Source organism: Ambystoma mexicanum, chromosome 2p (genome assembly GCF_040938575.1).
Source record: "Ambystoma mexicanum isolate Mex_15411 chromosome 2p, UKY_AmexF1_1, whole genome shotgun sequence".
Lineage (NCBI taxonomy): Eukaryota > Metazoa > Chordata > Amphibia > Caudata > Ambystomatidae > Ambystoma > Ambystoma mexicanum.
Genome location: NC_090923.1, coordinates 419,569,607 through 419,586,237, shown reverse-complemented (window position 1 = coordinate 419,586,237; position 16,631 = coordinate 419,569,607). Strand labels below are relative to the sequence as shown.

Sequence of the window (16,631 nt, the reverse complement as noted above, 5' to 3'; positions counted from 1 at the left end):
CGCCGACCAAAAGGAAGGGAGCCCGACAAACGGTAAAAAGAGAAAGAGAGCACCTCAACAGTGCCCCAAAAATGACTGGTTGAACAAGAACGTTTTCATGGCTTTTCGGAAGCGTAGATGGTCCTCAGTCTTCCGAAGAGATATGAGAAGGAGCTTCCACACCACTGCGGCAGTCACAAAGAAATCTCTCCACCCCTAATGTTTGATTTACATAAACGCAAAACCTGGAGCAAGAACTGGCAACTAGTACAGCATCTTGCCATACAAGGTGAGGGAACCAAGGGACTGCTCCATCTGGAATCCTGTATAGCCCCGTTCCATGGACTCTCTGTGGAGGGGCTGCCGACTTGTGGAACAGAGGCCCAGGTGATGGGAATGCAAATCACAAGAGGCTGCTTTCATAGAAATTATGAGCAGTATTATGGGCTGTTAACAACTCCATCAAGGTCCCATTAACTACAAAGACGGGTATCAGTATCCTCCATCATGGCCAACCTCTAAACTTACACTGGCTGCCCCTATACCTTTTTCCCAGGCTCTTTGGTTCCCTGCATATGCTACATCTCGAGCTCTCTCGCTCTACATCTCTATCGGGTTTGCGCTCGCTGCTGTGATCTGAGCATTATCTGCAGGTCGCAGGTTCGAATCCCAGCAAGGCCAACTCAGCCTTTCATCCTTCCGAGGTCGACAAATGAGTACCAATTGCGGTTGGGTGATATTGTATGCAAATATGTGCTCTCTAAAGAGCTTTGGATAAAGGCGCTATATAAATAACATCATTATCTCAATCCCTCTTGCTTTCTTTTTCTTTCCGTCTTTCTCTACCCTTTCTCTCCCTCTTTCTCTTCTCTCCCTCTTTCTCGTGCTCATACTGACATTAGAGTGATGTATTGAAGATACAGACAGTGAGGTATTCTGTAGATACCTAGGCACTAAGAGGTGATTGTGGCTAAAATACTATTGTAGATACTGTAAACATGACGTGTTCTCTAATTGTAGTTTTAGATGGATGTGCACTTTAATTTTTATTTTGTGAAATGCAAATCAACAGTTTCTGAGCCTTACTTAAGTTTTGCTGGTGTTATTCCCTTTAGAAGTTACATGAAGCTACACCCCTCTTTATTAAATATAAGGTTTAAGACTTCAGTCGGAAGGAAGTGATCCCTCTGCAATAGCGGGGACTCCCTCATTGTCCCCGCCACACACTCGTACTCTGTGACTGTATGGTGGTGGCCAGCCATTGGCACATGTCCTGGATGCATCAGTAGTGGGCACAGAACCCAATTACTAATATGCATAGCACTGGGTCTCTGATCCAGCAGAGAAAGTGCCTCTGGGTATTGATTTGAATACGCCACCCTATCATTAACCAAAGACTGTTCCTTGTTTTACAGACCGGTATGCTGTGCGCTTCATACCCCGTGAGAATGGTGTGCATACCATTGATGTGAGGTTTAACGGCAGCCATGTCCCCGGCAGCCCCTTTAAAGTACGTGTCGGAGAGCCTGGCCAGGCAGGAGATCCTGGACTTGTGACGGCTTATGGTCCTGGCTTAGAAAGCGGCACCACAGGTGAGCCCTTCCTCCTCCTGCTCTTCAGATCTGCTGCCAGAAGAGTACATGTTTGCATAATGTCCAAGCGCCTTTAGGTGCCGATGCTGTTACACACCAATCTCTTATCATCTCTGTACACGTGCCTTATTTATTTTTTAATTCACAAAATTGCTGCCAGTTGATCGGAAAGCAAATCCTAGGACGGCACTAGAACCTGAAGCAAATCCTAGCGCGGCAATAGAACCTGAAACCAATCCTAGCGCGGCACTAGAACCTGAAGCAAATCCTTGCGCGGCACTAGAACCTGAAACCAATCCTAGCGTGGCACTAGAACCTGAAACCAATCCTAGCGCGGCACTAGAACCTGCAGTGCTCTTATCGACCAGACTCTTGAATGTGCCAATGATAATGGCACTTCCTTTATTAGGGAGGCGGTTCCTGTCTGATTCATTTATTGACTGAGGTGGCTTGCGGGGAGGAGAACGAAGTTGGGTATGAGCTTAACTTATCTATTTAATTCTGTTCTGTCCACGTGGTAATCATGAGCCTTGCCCACATCTGTCCAGGTGTTGGTATGAGGTCAGCCTGGGTGCTACGCCGGCTGAATATGAAGGGGCTCTGCACATACTGTGAGCAGCCGACGCGCAGTATTCATTGGCGTGTGACGTCCATGTGGAGGTGCAGACTGAGGCGCTTTGTTTGCAGCTGGCCTCTAATCCCAAGATCCGGGCCTGACATACAAAGGATGGGCCTTGAAGAGGTCATTTTAATGTTGTGGTGTTTATTTGTAATTTTGAGTTAATAAGAGTCATTAACGAAGGAAACCTCGGAAGGCATGCCGTTCTGATCGCAGTGTGGAATGACGACCAAGGTCGATCCCCTTAAGGATAAGGGGTAAAGGGTGGCCGCATGCTGGTTTAAGCACTTCCAGGATTAGGGGGCGGAGCTGCTATCCTGCGCGAGTGCTTTCATCAGGTAGTTTCTGTACAGAATCCAGATGGCGGCAGCTCTGGCCACCAGGGGCAACGTCCGAGCAGAATTGTCCTATGTATCATAACTTCCCGGATCCACGTTGCTACCATGGGGGCTGCCTCGTTATTGCAAAGTCTGCAGAGACCCGTGAGTTTCCAGGCATGAGGGAGAGCATGATTGGTTAAATTCAACAATCCTATTAACGGGTCAAGGGGCATATCCTCATCTATGATAAGATATGATATATGCTGATTGCTTAAAACATTGCCGCCCAGAATTTTTTAATTTCCCAACATGTCCGGGCTAGGCGAGAAAAATCAGCATTCACATCAAAACACCTTTTGCATGCACTCTGTTCTTGGCCGAACCACTTTTCAACACGGAAGGGCATCGTTTCACAAGACCCTATTCACCGGCAGCAGGGACCCCCGTATTGTCCAGTGATCAGCGCTGTGATCTACCCATTCTAGTGCTCTGCCATGCCCCATACCCTCAGATTGTGGGTAGATTCTGTTGAGGCCAGCTGGAGACTAATCTGCTTGATGCAGATACCTGGATTGGAGGAGCTTAAAGGAGTTCTTTTGTATTTGACTACATACATAAGCCCAGCCCTCGGCTGCTGTCCCCATTAACAGTGTTCGTTGATCCTTTGCTTTCATCTGGGTAAGGAGGGAAGCATGACCTTTAGTTTACTTCAGTGGGCAATATAGTTGAGAGACCAGGTTCCCTTCCTGTCCCTTCCCTTGCCCTCGTGCCATGATTGTGTGATGGAGGATGCCCCTCGTCTCTGGTGTCATTGGAAAGGATGCAAAGACTTCCCGCAGAGCACTCTTAATCCTGAAATCTAAAAAAGATGGGAGCCCCCCACCCCTCTACCTTCCCATGCATTCAGTGCCATAAACGTGCCTTCTTTCAACGGGTCGCAAAGTTGCATATCCTTAACATGGCCATAGCATCAATAACTAGTTTCTCCGATGTGATGGTTGGCCCTGCCACATGGCTCACAGTTCTAAGGCTGAGAATGGGCAGCTGGACCCCACTTATTTCCCACCCCCTCCACGTAGTACATGTGCAGGAAACCTTATTCACAGACCATTATATACAAATAAAAAATAAATAAATAAAGGACTACCGTTTCCCGTAGTGCTGTGGCTGCAATTTCTCTCGCGATTTGGACATGAGGGCAGTAAGGCGGTAAATTTCAAAATTGGGCACTGCCAGACTCATTCTATAGTTGTGGTGATAATGTCCCAGTTGATTCTTGCCGGTTTCCCCGCCCATACAAGTTCCAGCAGCAACCACCTCAATTGAGCAAAGAATTTCTTGTCCAGGCTCAAAGGGGGGCGCTAATAAACAACTACGAACATTTAAAAAGGGTCGACGTTTTGATGAGATTCTCTAAGTGACCGTGGGAGACAGCATCATCTTGCAATTTGTAACTCCAGCTTCTCGCTCGCCTTCGAGTAGTTTGTCTGGTATATTGGAGATGTCTAGCCCAAGGGCTGCTCTCCATTTGCTGGTCGAGGCCTAGGCCGTCGTCGTATCTGCGAGAGGAAATGAACCGGATTTAGCAACGTTCATTTGAAGGCATGAGTGTTCAACAAACCCATAGATGTCTCATGATTGGTGTCGGGCTCTGCTCAGGGTTTTTAATAAAGAGCACCAAGTCAGCCTTGTACCTCAATGGAAGTGCTTTTCTGTTAGCATTTTAGCTGGAGGCCCAACTGCTGGAGCGCAAAGCATCCTGGAAAGTGGGCAGCCCTGCTGTGTGCCCCTTTGCCACCGAATCTCTGTGGAGAGACCGTTGTGTATCCGTAGCTTCGCCCTGGGATGCGTACCACTCTGAAGGAGCTATGCTAGAAAGCGGATCCGGGTCTCCCACGTTAGATATCAACGGCTGAATTTGATTGACTGTAATTTTGGTTAGAATCCTATCGTCTGGGTTAATGAGAGAGATTGGTCAATACGAAGAGCATAATTTAAGAGTAAACAAACGTGTGTTAAAGCTTCTTTATGTTGTGCATATGGACTGGTATATAGTGTTGGCCCCAAGACTGGAAGGAGTCAAATGTCCGGGTGGCATTTGTGTGATATAGTCAGTTTATCCTGCATGAATTAGGCATTTTTTCCATTGAGACAGACAAATCCTGTCCATGCCTTTTTAATGCAAATGTGCACATTGAAACAAGGAATCTGTTTTTGCATTGACGGCGTGCACTGGCAACTGCTTCTTGTTTATCAAACAGGAACAGCTTGCTGACCGTTTCACTTGTGCAAATGTAAATATGGTTCTGTCATTTGGTCGGCATTTTTTTTCCCCACTCAGTTTTTTGCTGCCGATTTTTGGCCAAAAAAACTCATAAATGTGTATTTATTTTTTTACATCAGAGGTACAGGGGGGGGGTCTCCTCACCAAACCCTCCTTCCCAGTAATTTATTACCCATTCCCCGCACCACCCTAGCCCTTACATCCCTTTACCCATCCCCCTCGTTTTTTCAGCCGAAAATCGGCAGCAAAAAACTCAACGAAAAAAAACCTGAATGAGCGTCGTCCCGAGAAAGTTTGTTCTTGGGTTAATCATTTAGATAATTCCTGCTATGAAGCATGCATGGTTCACTCGTTATACATTTTTTGGGATTTTCAAAACGAAATACATACATATTTAGCTGGTTTTCAAAATCACTAATGCCGAGGTTTATTTTATTAATGTTGTTTCTCTCGTAGTCCCTATGGCTTGTTTTGGGCTTCATCTCCATTTTCAATCATCCGACTTGTTGCTGTGATGTGACACTGAATTTGTAAGCACTCTTCAACTCTTGGATATTTTATTGCCACTATGTTAGGAACTCGGAGGTATGCCTGGTTTTGGGACATTGAGTGACATGTTCGCAGGGTGGTGCAAACGCAGCAATGCTTTGCAGACGAGTGAGAAGGGAACGGGTTGTTGAGAAGCGGAATAATGGGCGGGCCTGGCAATCCTTAATGATATTAGAATGGAATGCATTGGCTGCATCAGAGATCATTTGTGGGTCCCTGTTCTTACCATGTCTTCGTCTGCCAGCATGTCTCAGCACAGGCAGGAGCAAACCAAAGAAGTTTACAGTCCCTGTTAAGTAATCCCACTCCTACACCCTCCTCTGAGTCCTATTTGTAGACTCTCGTCCCGGGCCAGCCCCTTATCCTGGCCCCTTCTCCCGGTCTTCCTCTTAGGCCCTCGGCCGAGTGCTAGACCCGTCCTTTGTTCCAGTCCTACTCGTGGTCCTCATCCAAGTGCATTGTCTGAATCTTGCTTCCATTCCCTTGTGGGTGTCCCTTGCCCCAGACCTACTCATCCCCTTGATGCAGTCCTGTTCCCTTGGCCTAGTTCCTTCCAGTCACTCATCTCGGCCTCTCTTGCAGTCCTATCCAGTCCCCATGCCATTTCTAGTTCCTGTGACAGGGTCAGGGCCATGACCCTGTCACGGGGGGAACATAAACGATTCCCAACCTGAGGTAGGTGGCCTACTAGGTGTATGCCAGAGCCGGCTCTACCCCAGGGGTGCAGTGACAGAGTTGGGGGAGCCGGATACTAGGGCTTTCCCCCCTCAGTGTGTATAACTGCTGTCCATCCACAATGTCTGTCGGCCTTTGTTCTGCCAGAGTTCTTTTTCATACCACATCTCCCAGAATGCACCTGGGCACAAAGAAGAAAACCTGGACTATAATATAACCAGGGGAATGTAATGGAGAATACAAATATAATAGATTGGGTTTGTTCCTACCCAAAACAGATTAAACCGCCAACACCCAACCTGCCAACCACAGCCAGACCCAAGGCGAGGGTTCGGGCAACAGAAAAGAAACTGAGTGAGAAGGGACTGGAAGAGAGAGAGAGAGAGCGGGGGGACACAGAAATCCTCCACAAACTCAATTGGAAACGCAGCTCACAAACACGTGGAGAAAGCCACAAGGAAAGCAAGCAGCCTGCGCACATGGCTGCCACCCTGCAAATGGAGTTTGCAAAGGGGGCTTTGCTAAAAGCCTCCTTAATGCCTCCCAGAGGATGTCCCAACCCTCACGAGGATTATCTTAGCCAGAGATTTGGCAAGGGGAGCATGTGGCCAGTGGCACCGATGGTAGATGGAAGGAGACTTAGAAGAGGAAAGGCTGGCTAAAAAAGCCCAGCCAGCACAGATGATCGTGGAGTGGTGGTGGATCAAGAGGCCGGGTAGAGGACGAACAGTGGAGCGCAGGGCTGAGAAGACCGTGGCATGTTTTTACAGCGTGTGCAGTTAAAGACTGTCTGGTGGGGGGGGTGTAAATGATGTAACAGGAGAATTAAAGATAGAGAGGGGGGGGAGTGTGAGAGTCAGTGTATGGTAGGAGGGTGTGGTGAAAGGGCAAGGCGGTCGCGGATAGGGCAGAGTGAAGCAGGAGGAGGGCATTTTTGGAAGAGTTGGGCAGAGAGAGTGCGTTAAGATCAACACAGGCATAGATGGAGGTTAAGAGCAGAGAGAGAGCGAGTGAGTGATAATGGGGAGAAAAAGAATGTGAGGCACAGAGAGAGAGGGAGAGAGAGAGAGAGGAGCAGATATTGAGAGAGGAGCGAAGGCAGGTAGAGAAGAGGCTGGGTGGAGCTAGGGAGAGGGTAGGAAGATCTCGGAGGGAGAAGCTCAGAGATGGATATAGAGGGAGATACGGAGGTGCAACGAGACGGGGAGTGTGTAGGGGGCGAAATGCTGGGGGCATCAGTCTCCTGATAAAAGGAAGAGCATCCTCCAGAGATTCCCCGGGGGAGCTAGACAGGATCGGGGTGGCCTTTGGGTTTCCCTCTTGAAAAAGAGAAGACCAAGGCAGTAGGGGTTACCTTGCCTTGGGAGTCCTCTGAGACCTTGAGAGTTAGGGACACCTGGCTATGGTGGAGGGAGCCCATGTGGGTGGAGGTCGAGAGAATCATAGGAGCCTGTTGGGGCCCAGTTCTGAGGGCGTGCTGAATTCCACGTCCAAATATGACATTCCCCCTCTCCAAATCCTTTCCCTTCCTTTCTGAGGTGTGGGGAGGAGTGGTGGAGAGTTGTCGTGGCAGCAGCCCTATAAATTCATGTAAAGAGGGCGCAGAAGCTGCGCTGCTAGGTTTCCCTGTGCACAGCACGCCGTCTGCAAAACCGAAACATTTAAGGACTCCTTCTGCAGATCCTCAGTAGTACTTTCGGTAGTGTCGGACATGTGACAGACACACTGCTAAAGAAAGCATGGTTATTATGCCTAAAACACCTGCGCTTTATTGGATTTTTTTTTTACACTATACTGCCATCTTGTGGCAAAACTAGGAAATAATATTGTAGGGAACGTATACTTACTCTGCTTATCAGCACAATTCATGGCTACATTTCTTCCTTAACGACACCTCACGGGTGCCGTACTTTAGCTTAACTTTTTTTAGGCGCAAATGTGGTGCTGGGTTGGCAGAATAGGCCTGCACTGGGTGCTCAGCGTTTAGAGCAGTCACCGCGACTCTTGCCAACCACAAAGTGAGTCCGTGGATTGTAGTGCAATCAACCGCTTTTGCATTCCAAATGAATCTGTTGTATTTTCTTCACGGAACATCACACTTCTATTTTTGCATGCACCTCAGAATTGGGCCCCAAGTCTCACTTGTTGCAGTCTGCCTGAAGAATTCTTTTAAAAATGCAATAAAGCACAATAAAACCTGAGATCTTTGTCAGTGGATTAGTCATCTGTCGCATTCCTCATCCCAGTGCTACTCCTAGTTACTCATCCCAGTTTCTTGGCTCAATCCTACTCCCAGTCCTACACCTGGTCTCTCGCCCCAGCCCTAATCTCAGCCCTACTCCTTTCATGACAGTCCCTAGTCTTAATCCCCCCTTCACCCTTGCCCCAGTCCTAATCTAGTCCCTCGTCCATGTCTTATTCCTAGTTCAATGGGGTATATTTTCATCCGCAATTATGACGGAAATAATTGTAAGCCCCGCCCACTGTTACAATGATTCCATACTTTTGATTGGATCACATTTGTTATAGCCTGTTGTGGTGGAAGAGAAGAACACCACTTGATCCAGGTGCTCCCTGTCACTCCAGTGTAAGCATCTGGTTGACAGTTAACTCTCAGGGCCCATAGTCCACCCCAAGGGACCAATGTCAGTTGCGTAATAGAATGTAGTTCATTCTGGCACTTGGTGAAAGTAACACCGTCACGGTTATAGTCATTTTATGATTTGGATAGAAAGGGGTTTACTCCCTGGCCGAATTACTGAAAATATATAACCGTGCATTCTGTCAAAAGCTCCATTATAGCAGCAGACATTTTTTTTTTTTAAAAGAACGTTTACTTAGGCTTGGCATACACGGGCACGGCAAAGCAAATACATATTTTCCCAGATCTGACTACGATACACATGCAACAAGAACGAGGCACCGAGGTCCAAGGGGGTAACCCACAGCATAATGTGGAAATGCAGATTCAACATACCGACTGGGAATGGCACACAGCACCAGGCATCAGTCGGTGCACAAAAGCATAGGAGCCATGCCCAAGGCGACCGGTCGCGGGTCTGCCTGGATAAATGGGAACGGAATTCCGGCCACACATCCTTGGGTCTGGATGTACAGGGCAACGTCGCCATTTAAGCCTCTCTGCAGTTCTGAGCCCATGTAAATTCAACCAGCAATACTATAGCGGCAGGCGGGTTCTTGTCTTTTCACTTTTGCGATGTGCATTGTTTGGCGATCGTGCTACCCATATATAGAAACGCTCTGAGGCGCGTGGCCGGTAATTCCGTCCACCACCCAAACAGCACGCCTAGACGGGTGTGCTCCCACCGAAATCCTATCGCCTCGGACATTGTGTTCAGAACAGTGTCCCAGAATCCAGCCAATCGGGCGCCGCTCCAAAACATATGCATATGATCAGCATTTAGTGCACAACATCTTGGGCATGCCTGATTCTCAATGCGGTACATTTTACCAAGTTCCTCGGGTGTGTAATATAATCTCTGTAACATCTTGAATTGCATGATTTTGAACCTTGAGTTTAACGATACATTCTTGGTATGCAAACACACGCTTTTGCATTGAGCCGTCAGATAGGCCAACGCCCAGATTATCTGCCCATTTAAGTCTACTGTTTTGCCAGACAGCATCCCATATAATGTAGATGGAATCCCCCGACAGTCTCTGGAGTTCACTATATACACCAGTTCCGCATTTTCGGGAGTTTCAGCCGGATACTCCCCTCTTCCCCCCACCATGCAACAAATACGGCACGGATCCTGTAATACTGCACAAATCTACAGCTGTATTCCCATGTCCTGCCGCCATGTCTGTGGAGTAATAAACTTCCCATTTGAAAACATATCCGCCAAAGCACGGTAGCCCAAACCTTCCGATCACGTTGCCAATGTAGTACCCCATGTGGGCCCAACAGCTGATCCGCCCCAGTTCTGGTCAAAATGGTACACCAGGCATTCACTGTAACCACCACCGGGTCGTAAGGGCAGTCATCCCTATATTTTCGGTCCAAGACCAGTGTCCTGGGTTCAGTGTCCCCCGCAACTAACTCCTCAAGTTTAACATGGGGTGGATGAGGACCCTCTCCGTACCAATATGTAGCAAACTGGGCTTGGGCAGATAGCCAGTATATTTCGAGGTGTATGACAGTGATACCCCCTTTATCATATGGGAGTGCTATATCGGCCCACTTTTCACGCACTGCCCCCTCATGCCATAGGAACTGTGCTAGTGTGCCATGCATCTTGGAAAAGAAGGGTTTGCCGGGCCATAGGGAAACATTAACGAAAGCATACAAAAGCTTGGGCAATAGTACCATCTTTACTAAGGCCAGCCTGCCCACCAAGTTAATAGGGAGTGACTTCCACCTAGCCAGTCTGCCCTCCACGTGTCACTGCTGCACTGTGTAGTTATCTCACAGAAGGGAGGACTTTTCTCTAGACAGCTTCACTCCAAGATATTTAATACTATCTGGGGCCCATCAGGGGGATATTCACCTCTAGGTTCCTTCATGCACCTCGTCCAGGGGAACATTTCAGACTTTGTGTAATTTATCGTGACGCCCGAGTACTCACCCATTCGTGTAATATTTCAGATAATCTGATCAAGATTCGACTGTGGGCCTCTGACGAGTAGCAGCACATCATCCGCGTATAACAATGTTATTTCCGGGGGGCCCCTGAGGCGTATACCCCGTTGTCTATGGAGGTCGAATACCAGGCCCACCAATGGTTCAATAGCTAGGGCGAACAGTATGGGGGATAGGGGACAACCCTGCTATGTGCCCCTCTCCAGCTCAAATTGGTCCGATACACTAGAATTGACAAGATCCTTGGCCAGGGGATGATTGTATAAAAGCCTAATATAACCAATCATTACAGTGCCCAGTCCCATTATGTCCAGTACCACCAGAAGATATTTCCAGGAAACCATATCGAACACCTTCTGAGCATCTATCGCCACTGCCACTGCTTCGCACTCCGGACTCAGTCTGGCCATGACATCAAACAGGCGTTGAATGTTAAGAGATGTGGACCTACCTGGGATGAACCCAGCTTGATCACGATGGATCATATGAGGCATTAGTGGGAGCAAGTGGTTTGCCAGCACTTTGCGTACATTTTGGTGTCCACATTCATCAGTGAGGGAGGGCAGTAAGATCTACATTTGTCACTGGATATGTCGGGCTTAAGTAATACAGTTACTGTGGCTTCCGCATGGATTCGGGTAGCAGACAATTGCTCAATGATTCTACCCAGACCTCAATAAGGTGTGCAGCCAGAAGCGCCCCATGTTCATCAGGCCCAGCAGAGGCTTTCCCTCTGAGGAGTTCCCTGATTACTGTCAAGAGCTCTTCGATCATTAGTGGCGTACTCTTAGTATCGCTATACTCTGCATCTAGGTGGGACAGTGGTACCCCTCAAGTAAAGAGCGTATGGCTTGCTCGCCGCGCGATCGTCCTGCAGTGTAGAGTGTTCCTAACAAGTCACGGAAGACCTCCAGAATATCTTGGTCTGACAATCTGCGCAATCAGGACAGTCAATTTGAGCCTGGCCATGTTCAGCCTTCACTGCCCTAGCCAATGTCTTCCCAGGTCGTTCTCCTTCCCCGTATTTCTTACAGCAGCAGATATTTCGTATGAGCCAGTGGTAGAGGCTAAAGATTGCTTTCAATGGCTTGTTTAGTGGCCCTGCATGATGGAGTGATGTTTTCTTGCAGAGGTGTTGCCCATTGCATTGTCCTCATTATATTACTGTCTCTGTTCCTGCGTTTACTCGTAAAGCACAACTAGACTTGGGATCCATCTATCACGTGGATGGAAGTAGGTTCAGCTGTGTCCCTTGGTGCTGGACCTGGCAACGAGTAGAAATGCCCCCTCCACCCCCCACCGAGTCAGCTGCAAACCCCATAGACAAGGTGTAGTCGTCCATAAACGCCTTCATGTTGTGAATAAGGAGCCAGTGGCCAAAATAGTCCAGGAGATCCACAAGGCATCCGAGTTGAACAAGCGCCTGGGCGCCTAGTGACTGCTGCCTTCAGACGCCGGGGAAGCAGGCCATGCGCTTGGACTACCCTGGCTCAAGTACAAGCCCTGGTGCAAGAGCAAGGTGACTCCTAAGGACGAGCAGCTGGCGCCTGCCTAGCATGTGGCACTACCGGCGGGCCGAGGGGCAGCCCGCATATGAAGGTCTGCACCTGGGTGCCACTGGGCACCTATGCTCACCTGCAGAGTAACCTGCTGGCCTCCCAGCAGCGGTGCCACCAATGTTTTACGCACTCATGCTGCACACTCCCCAGCCTGCATTGCCGGGCCGCAGAGCTACATGGACACATACCCTACAGGTGAGTATGTGTGGCTGGCACCCTGCTCCCAGGGCTCAAATGGGGTGGTGCCCATTCATCCCCTCCATAAGAAACCTACTTTGCACACACCTTGTGCTCCTGGCCAACTACTTGTTTTAAGGTGCCTTGCTGCTGGTACAGTGCCATAGTCTGTGCTATGCCAGCACAGGAGAGCCAATTCAATTTGTAATTGAGGCTAGTGTTTCTGTCCACACGCCATGACTGTCCCTTTCGGTCAGTCCTGGGTTCTGTGTTTTAAACCAAAGTCACTATGCATTCCTACATATAAGGTGGAGGGGTGGCTGTCTATGGACATAGAGGACCATTTGCATCAACAGGATGTGTCATTTTGGAACATTTGCTGGAAGTGTTTGGGGCTGCTGGGGGATGCTTGACTAATGTCCACAATCATCAGAAAGTTGACTGTAGAGACAGGAAATGGCACTTCCATTGCGCCCAGAAAGTTACTCACTTAGCTAAACATTCTGCACAAGACTCTCCACGCCTCGTGCTTTGCTTGAGAGGTTCAGATTCCACCATGTTTCTTCGAGAAAATAGGTTAAAAGGAGGACGTCTCGAATTTCATTTTCCAAGGGGTGTGTTTGTGAAAGTTGAATTTCTTTTTTGGGATTGGGTGTGGCGATAGGGCTGTAACTCCAAGACTCGCTTCCCCGTTCTTCCTGCTTCCCGTGAAGTTGAGCGTTCCAGGACAATTTAAAGCCCACTGGTCAAAGCCGGCCCTCGCATGCGTGGCACCGTGGGCATCAACATGTTTGCTGACTCCCTAACATGCATATGCAGTGACGTCAGAGAAAATGACATCGCATAGTGAGGCTTTGACACTCGAGGGGATCCAGAGACGTTCGATTCAAAGACGGTGCCAGGAGTAAGCCAGGCAACACATAACCCGTGCTTTACAATATTTGAATAGTTTATTTAATTGAGGCTTGCTTGGGGAAGCAGACAGTGAGAGTGGAATCGCTTGCAGGGACTTCTCAAAGCACAGTCGGAGAAAATGGTTTGCCCTGGCGCGCAGTCCTTGCTTGAGTGGCGAATCCGGAGTGTTATCCCAGTCTGCAACTCGGGCCCTTGAGCACACATTGAGCGCCTAGTTTTCCTAGCGCTAGCTTGTAGAAAGACGGATCGTCGCTGGTCCTTTTGAAAATTGTGTTTGGCAACGCCATCTGACTTTGGCATGCAGTGGAAACAATTGTGATTGTGTGTTGCAAGCGCATGTTCACTTTTATTTTGGCAGCGGTTTCATGGTTGCTTTTGTAGACATTTGGCCATGCAGTCCAAACTAGCAATATGCCTTTAATTTAGAAACTACAGATGAGAATTCTTTTGACTGTCAAAGGAATTGGGTCTCCAATCAAATAATTTTTTTAAACAGAAGGTGACCTACATAAGTAAATAATGTCTCGTGCTGTTAACCACAGGTTACAGAGACGTCAGAGCAGTGATTGGGCCTGGGACAGACGGGGCAAAGTGACTTTACTGCAGAATTGCCTTATAATGTGAATGAAGATCAGTCTTTTTACCAGGGAGTTCTGGAGGCGGTTGGAGTAAGCAATTTTGCAGGTCTTCAAATGTTAACAAAATCAGCAGAGGGCCGTGATCAGGGAAAATAACTTCTCCAGTCACTCTTTCCACCACCTTGAACCTGGCAAATGATCAGGACCTACATGCCCGCTGATTCTCTCTCCTCCTCACTCCCATGATTGGCTTTCAACAGGTGGTGGTTCTACCTGGTTTAGGACATGGACACCACCACCGGGGTCCTCCTGAAGCTAATGGGCTCCCCTTTCAAGCCTCTACACAGAGACTCCTTAAAGTTTCTCTCCTGGAAGATGGCATTCCTAGTTGGCATTACTTCCGCCAGATGGGTGGCAAACTTCAGGGCACCTCCTGCAAGCCTCCTAACTTGACTTTTCATCAATCTAAGGTGGTCTTTCGTACAAACCCTTCCTTCTGCATTACACATTTATGAACCCTTGATTCTGGCACTGTTCTTTTGCTCGCCTTAATCTCTGGCGGAGCGATCCTTACATTTCCTGGATGTCGCAGAGTAGTTGTGTGTGTGTGTGTGTGTGTGTGGCTCACACTAAAGAGTTCTGAGAGTCACCACAATTGCTTGTTGCCTTCAGACCTGTTGGCAAGTGCAACACCCTTTCAAAGTCTTCCATTGCGAGATGGCTGTCAGTGTGCATTTCCCACTGCTATCGTCTGGCCAAAAGGCCCCTTCCAGGAAGACCAAGATTACACTTGACGAGGGCCGTGGCTTCTACTATGGTGTTCCTGTCTGGTGTATCCCTGCTCGACATCTGCATCTTCAGGGCTGCTATGTGGAGGTCTACCCACATCGTCGCAATATTCTACTGCATCAACAGGGATTCCAGGTTGGAGTCCTGGGTCTGCCATTCAGTGCTGCGCAACCTGTTTGCTTGAGGTGAGTCTGTTCCAGGGGTAAGTGTATTGCTTCTGTGAGCCTTGACACCTTCTGAGGTTGTGTATATGTACGGCTGTGTAATCGTACTCATGACCAGGTAAATCCATGCAAGACCCCATGCTGGAGATAGGAACTCGCTACTTACCTGTAACTCTTGTTCTCCAGGGTGGGTCGTGTATGGATTCATATGCAAACCTTCCCCTCCACGCCTTGGCTCTTCTTGTTTCATACTGCCACTTTACTGCTACCATATTTGAAGATGGTCTCCAGGGGTGGAGCTTAGGAGGAAGAGTGTCATTTTGACCCAAAGTGACACGAATAGGCTTTGGAGGAGAAAAGCTGTTTTTTAGTTTAAAGAAAAAACTGCTTTAAATTTACCGAGGATTCCCAGCCTGACAACGGGGAATATTCATGAGCATGTGAATCCATGTAAGACTCATGCTGAAAAACAGGAGTTACAGGTAAGTAACTTGTTCCATACTTCCAAGATCTACCTTGACTCCACCCTAACCATGAGCAAACAAGTTAACTCCTTAGCGTCTACATCAGCATACACTTGTAAATTAATCAGGGCCTGCAGACCATACCTATCCCCAACTAGCTGCATTACCCTTACTAATGCATTCATACTCTCAAGATTGAACTATTGTAATGCTCTCTACATGGAGGCTAACAAATACATCTTAAACCAAATCCAAATGTTACAAAATAACACCCTAAGAACGGCACTAAATATCCCAAATAAAGATCACATATCTGTGATTAGAAGACAAAACCACTGGCTGTCAAATAAAGAAAGAATTATGCTAAAAACGGCCTCCTTGACCCACAAATGCCTCAACCATGCCGCACCACGGTATCCCCTCCGGGCAGATAGCTAAGAAAACTGCCAATCGCCTAACTATGTCCTCTAACTCATGCTACCTTAGCGTACCGCGCTTCAACCTAGCCAAATCTGGTGGCAGAATCTTCCCAGTCATGGCAGCCCAATCATGGAACTCACTCCCTTACACACTCCGGGCTGACCAAACGTACCCTAGTTTCAGAAGAAACATACAGAAATGGATTAGAACCAATGACGCTCACCCCATATCTTAGTGTCAACAATGCCATCTTATAAGTTTGCAATTGAAATTACACCCTATGTTGATCCCTGAATGTAACTGCATACAATGTAATGTAACTGTATATATCTTTAACTACTCACCTGTAACTTGTGAGCCATAACTTGGGAACTGTAAGTATGGCCACCTGTTTTGGTAATACTATCTCTGTAATTCTATGTATCATCAAGTCTAAAGTCTCCTTGTACTCCTTGCGCCCAGGTACCTTCGGGTTTGGTGCGCCATATAAAAAACAATAAACAATCAGGAAGACTAAAATGGACATACAGTCTGCTCTCAAGTCATCTTCCAGGACTATTGTGAAGATGATTCATAGTTATACAAACTACTCCTTTGCCAAGTATAAAAGGTACTGGGAAGTGAAAGCCTCAAGGAGGCATGAAGAATGCACTATGGACACAAAGGACTGTAACACTCTGCTGGGGAGGAACCAGCTGAATGAAATGAAAATGGTGAAAGGACCCAATGAGGGGAAGCAGCATAGCAAGTGAAGCAGGCCTAAAGCCTGGCAAACCCAGAAGTTACAACCTGGAAGCAAGAAGCTATGTCAGGTAAGCGAACCTCCAGTAGGTAGGGCACCGACAGCAGATTGCCGGAATCTTCTGCAGGTGTACCCAGAGCAGGCCTGACTGGAAGCTGGAAACCGACCGACTGTCACGTGACAATGAGCAGGTGGACCGAGT

The 16,631-nt window shown here is 48.0% G+C and overlaps 1 protein-coding gene across 4 annotated transcripts in view; it reads left to right on the top strand.

Annotated features, from left to right (window-relative positions):
* The window catches only part of FLNB (filamin B), a 626,251-nt gene that overhangs the window by 590,791 nt on the left and 18,829 nt on the right, over positions 1–16,631 (top strand). For all 4 annotated transcript variants that reach the window (XM_069643780.1, XM_069643779.1, XM_069643783.1 and 1 more), the window contains one exon: positions 1,395–1,571. In XM_069643780.1, the coding sequence (XP_069499881.1) occupies positions 1,395–1,571 (177 nt within the window). The remainder of the gene's footprint in view (positions 1–1,394; positions 1,572–16,631) is intronic.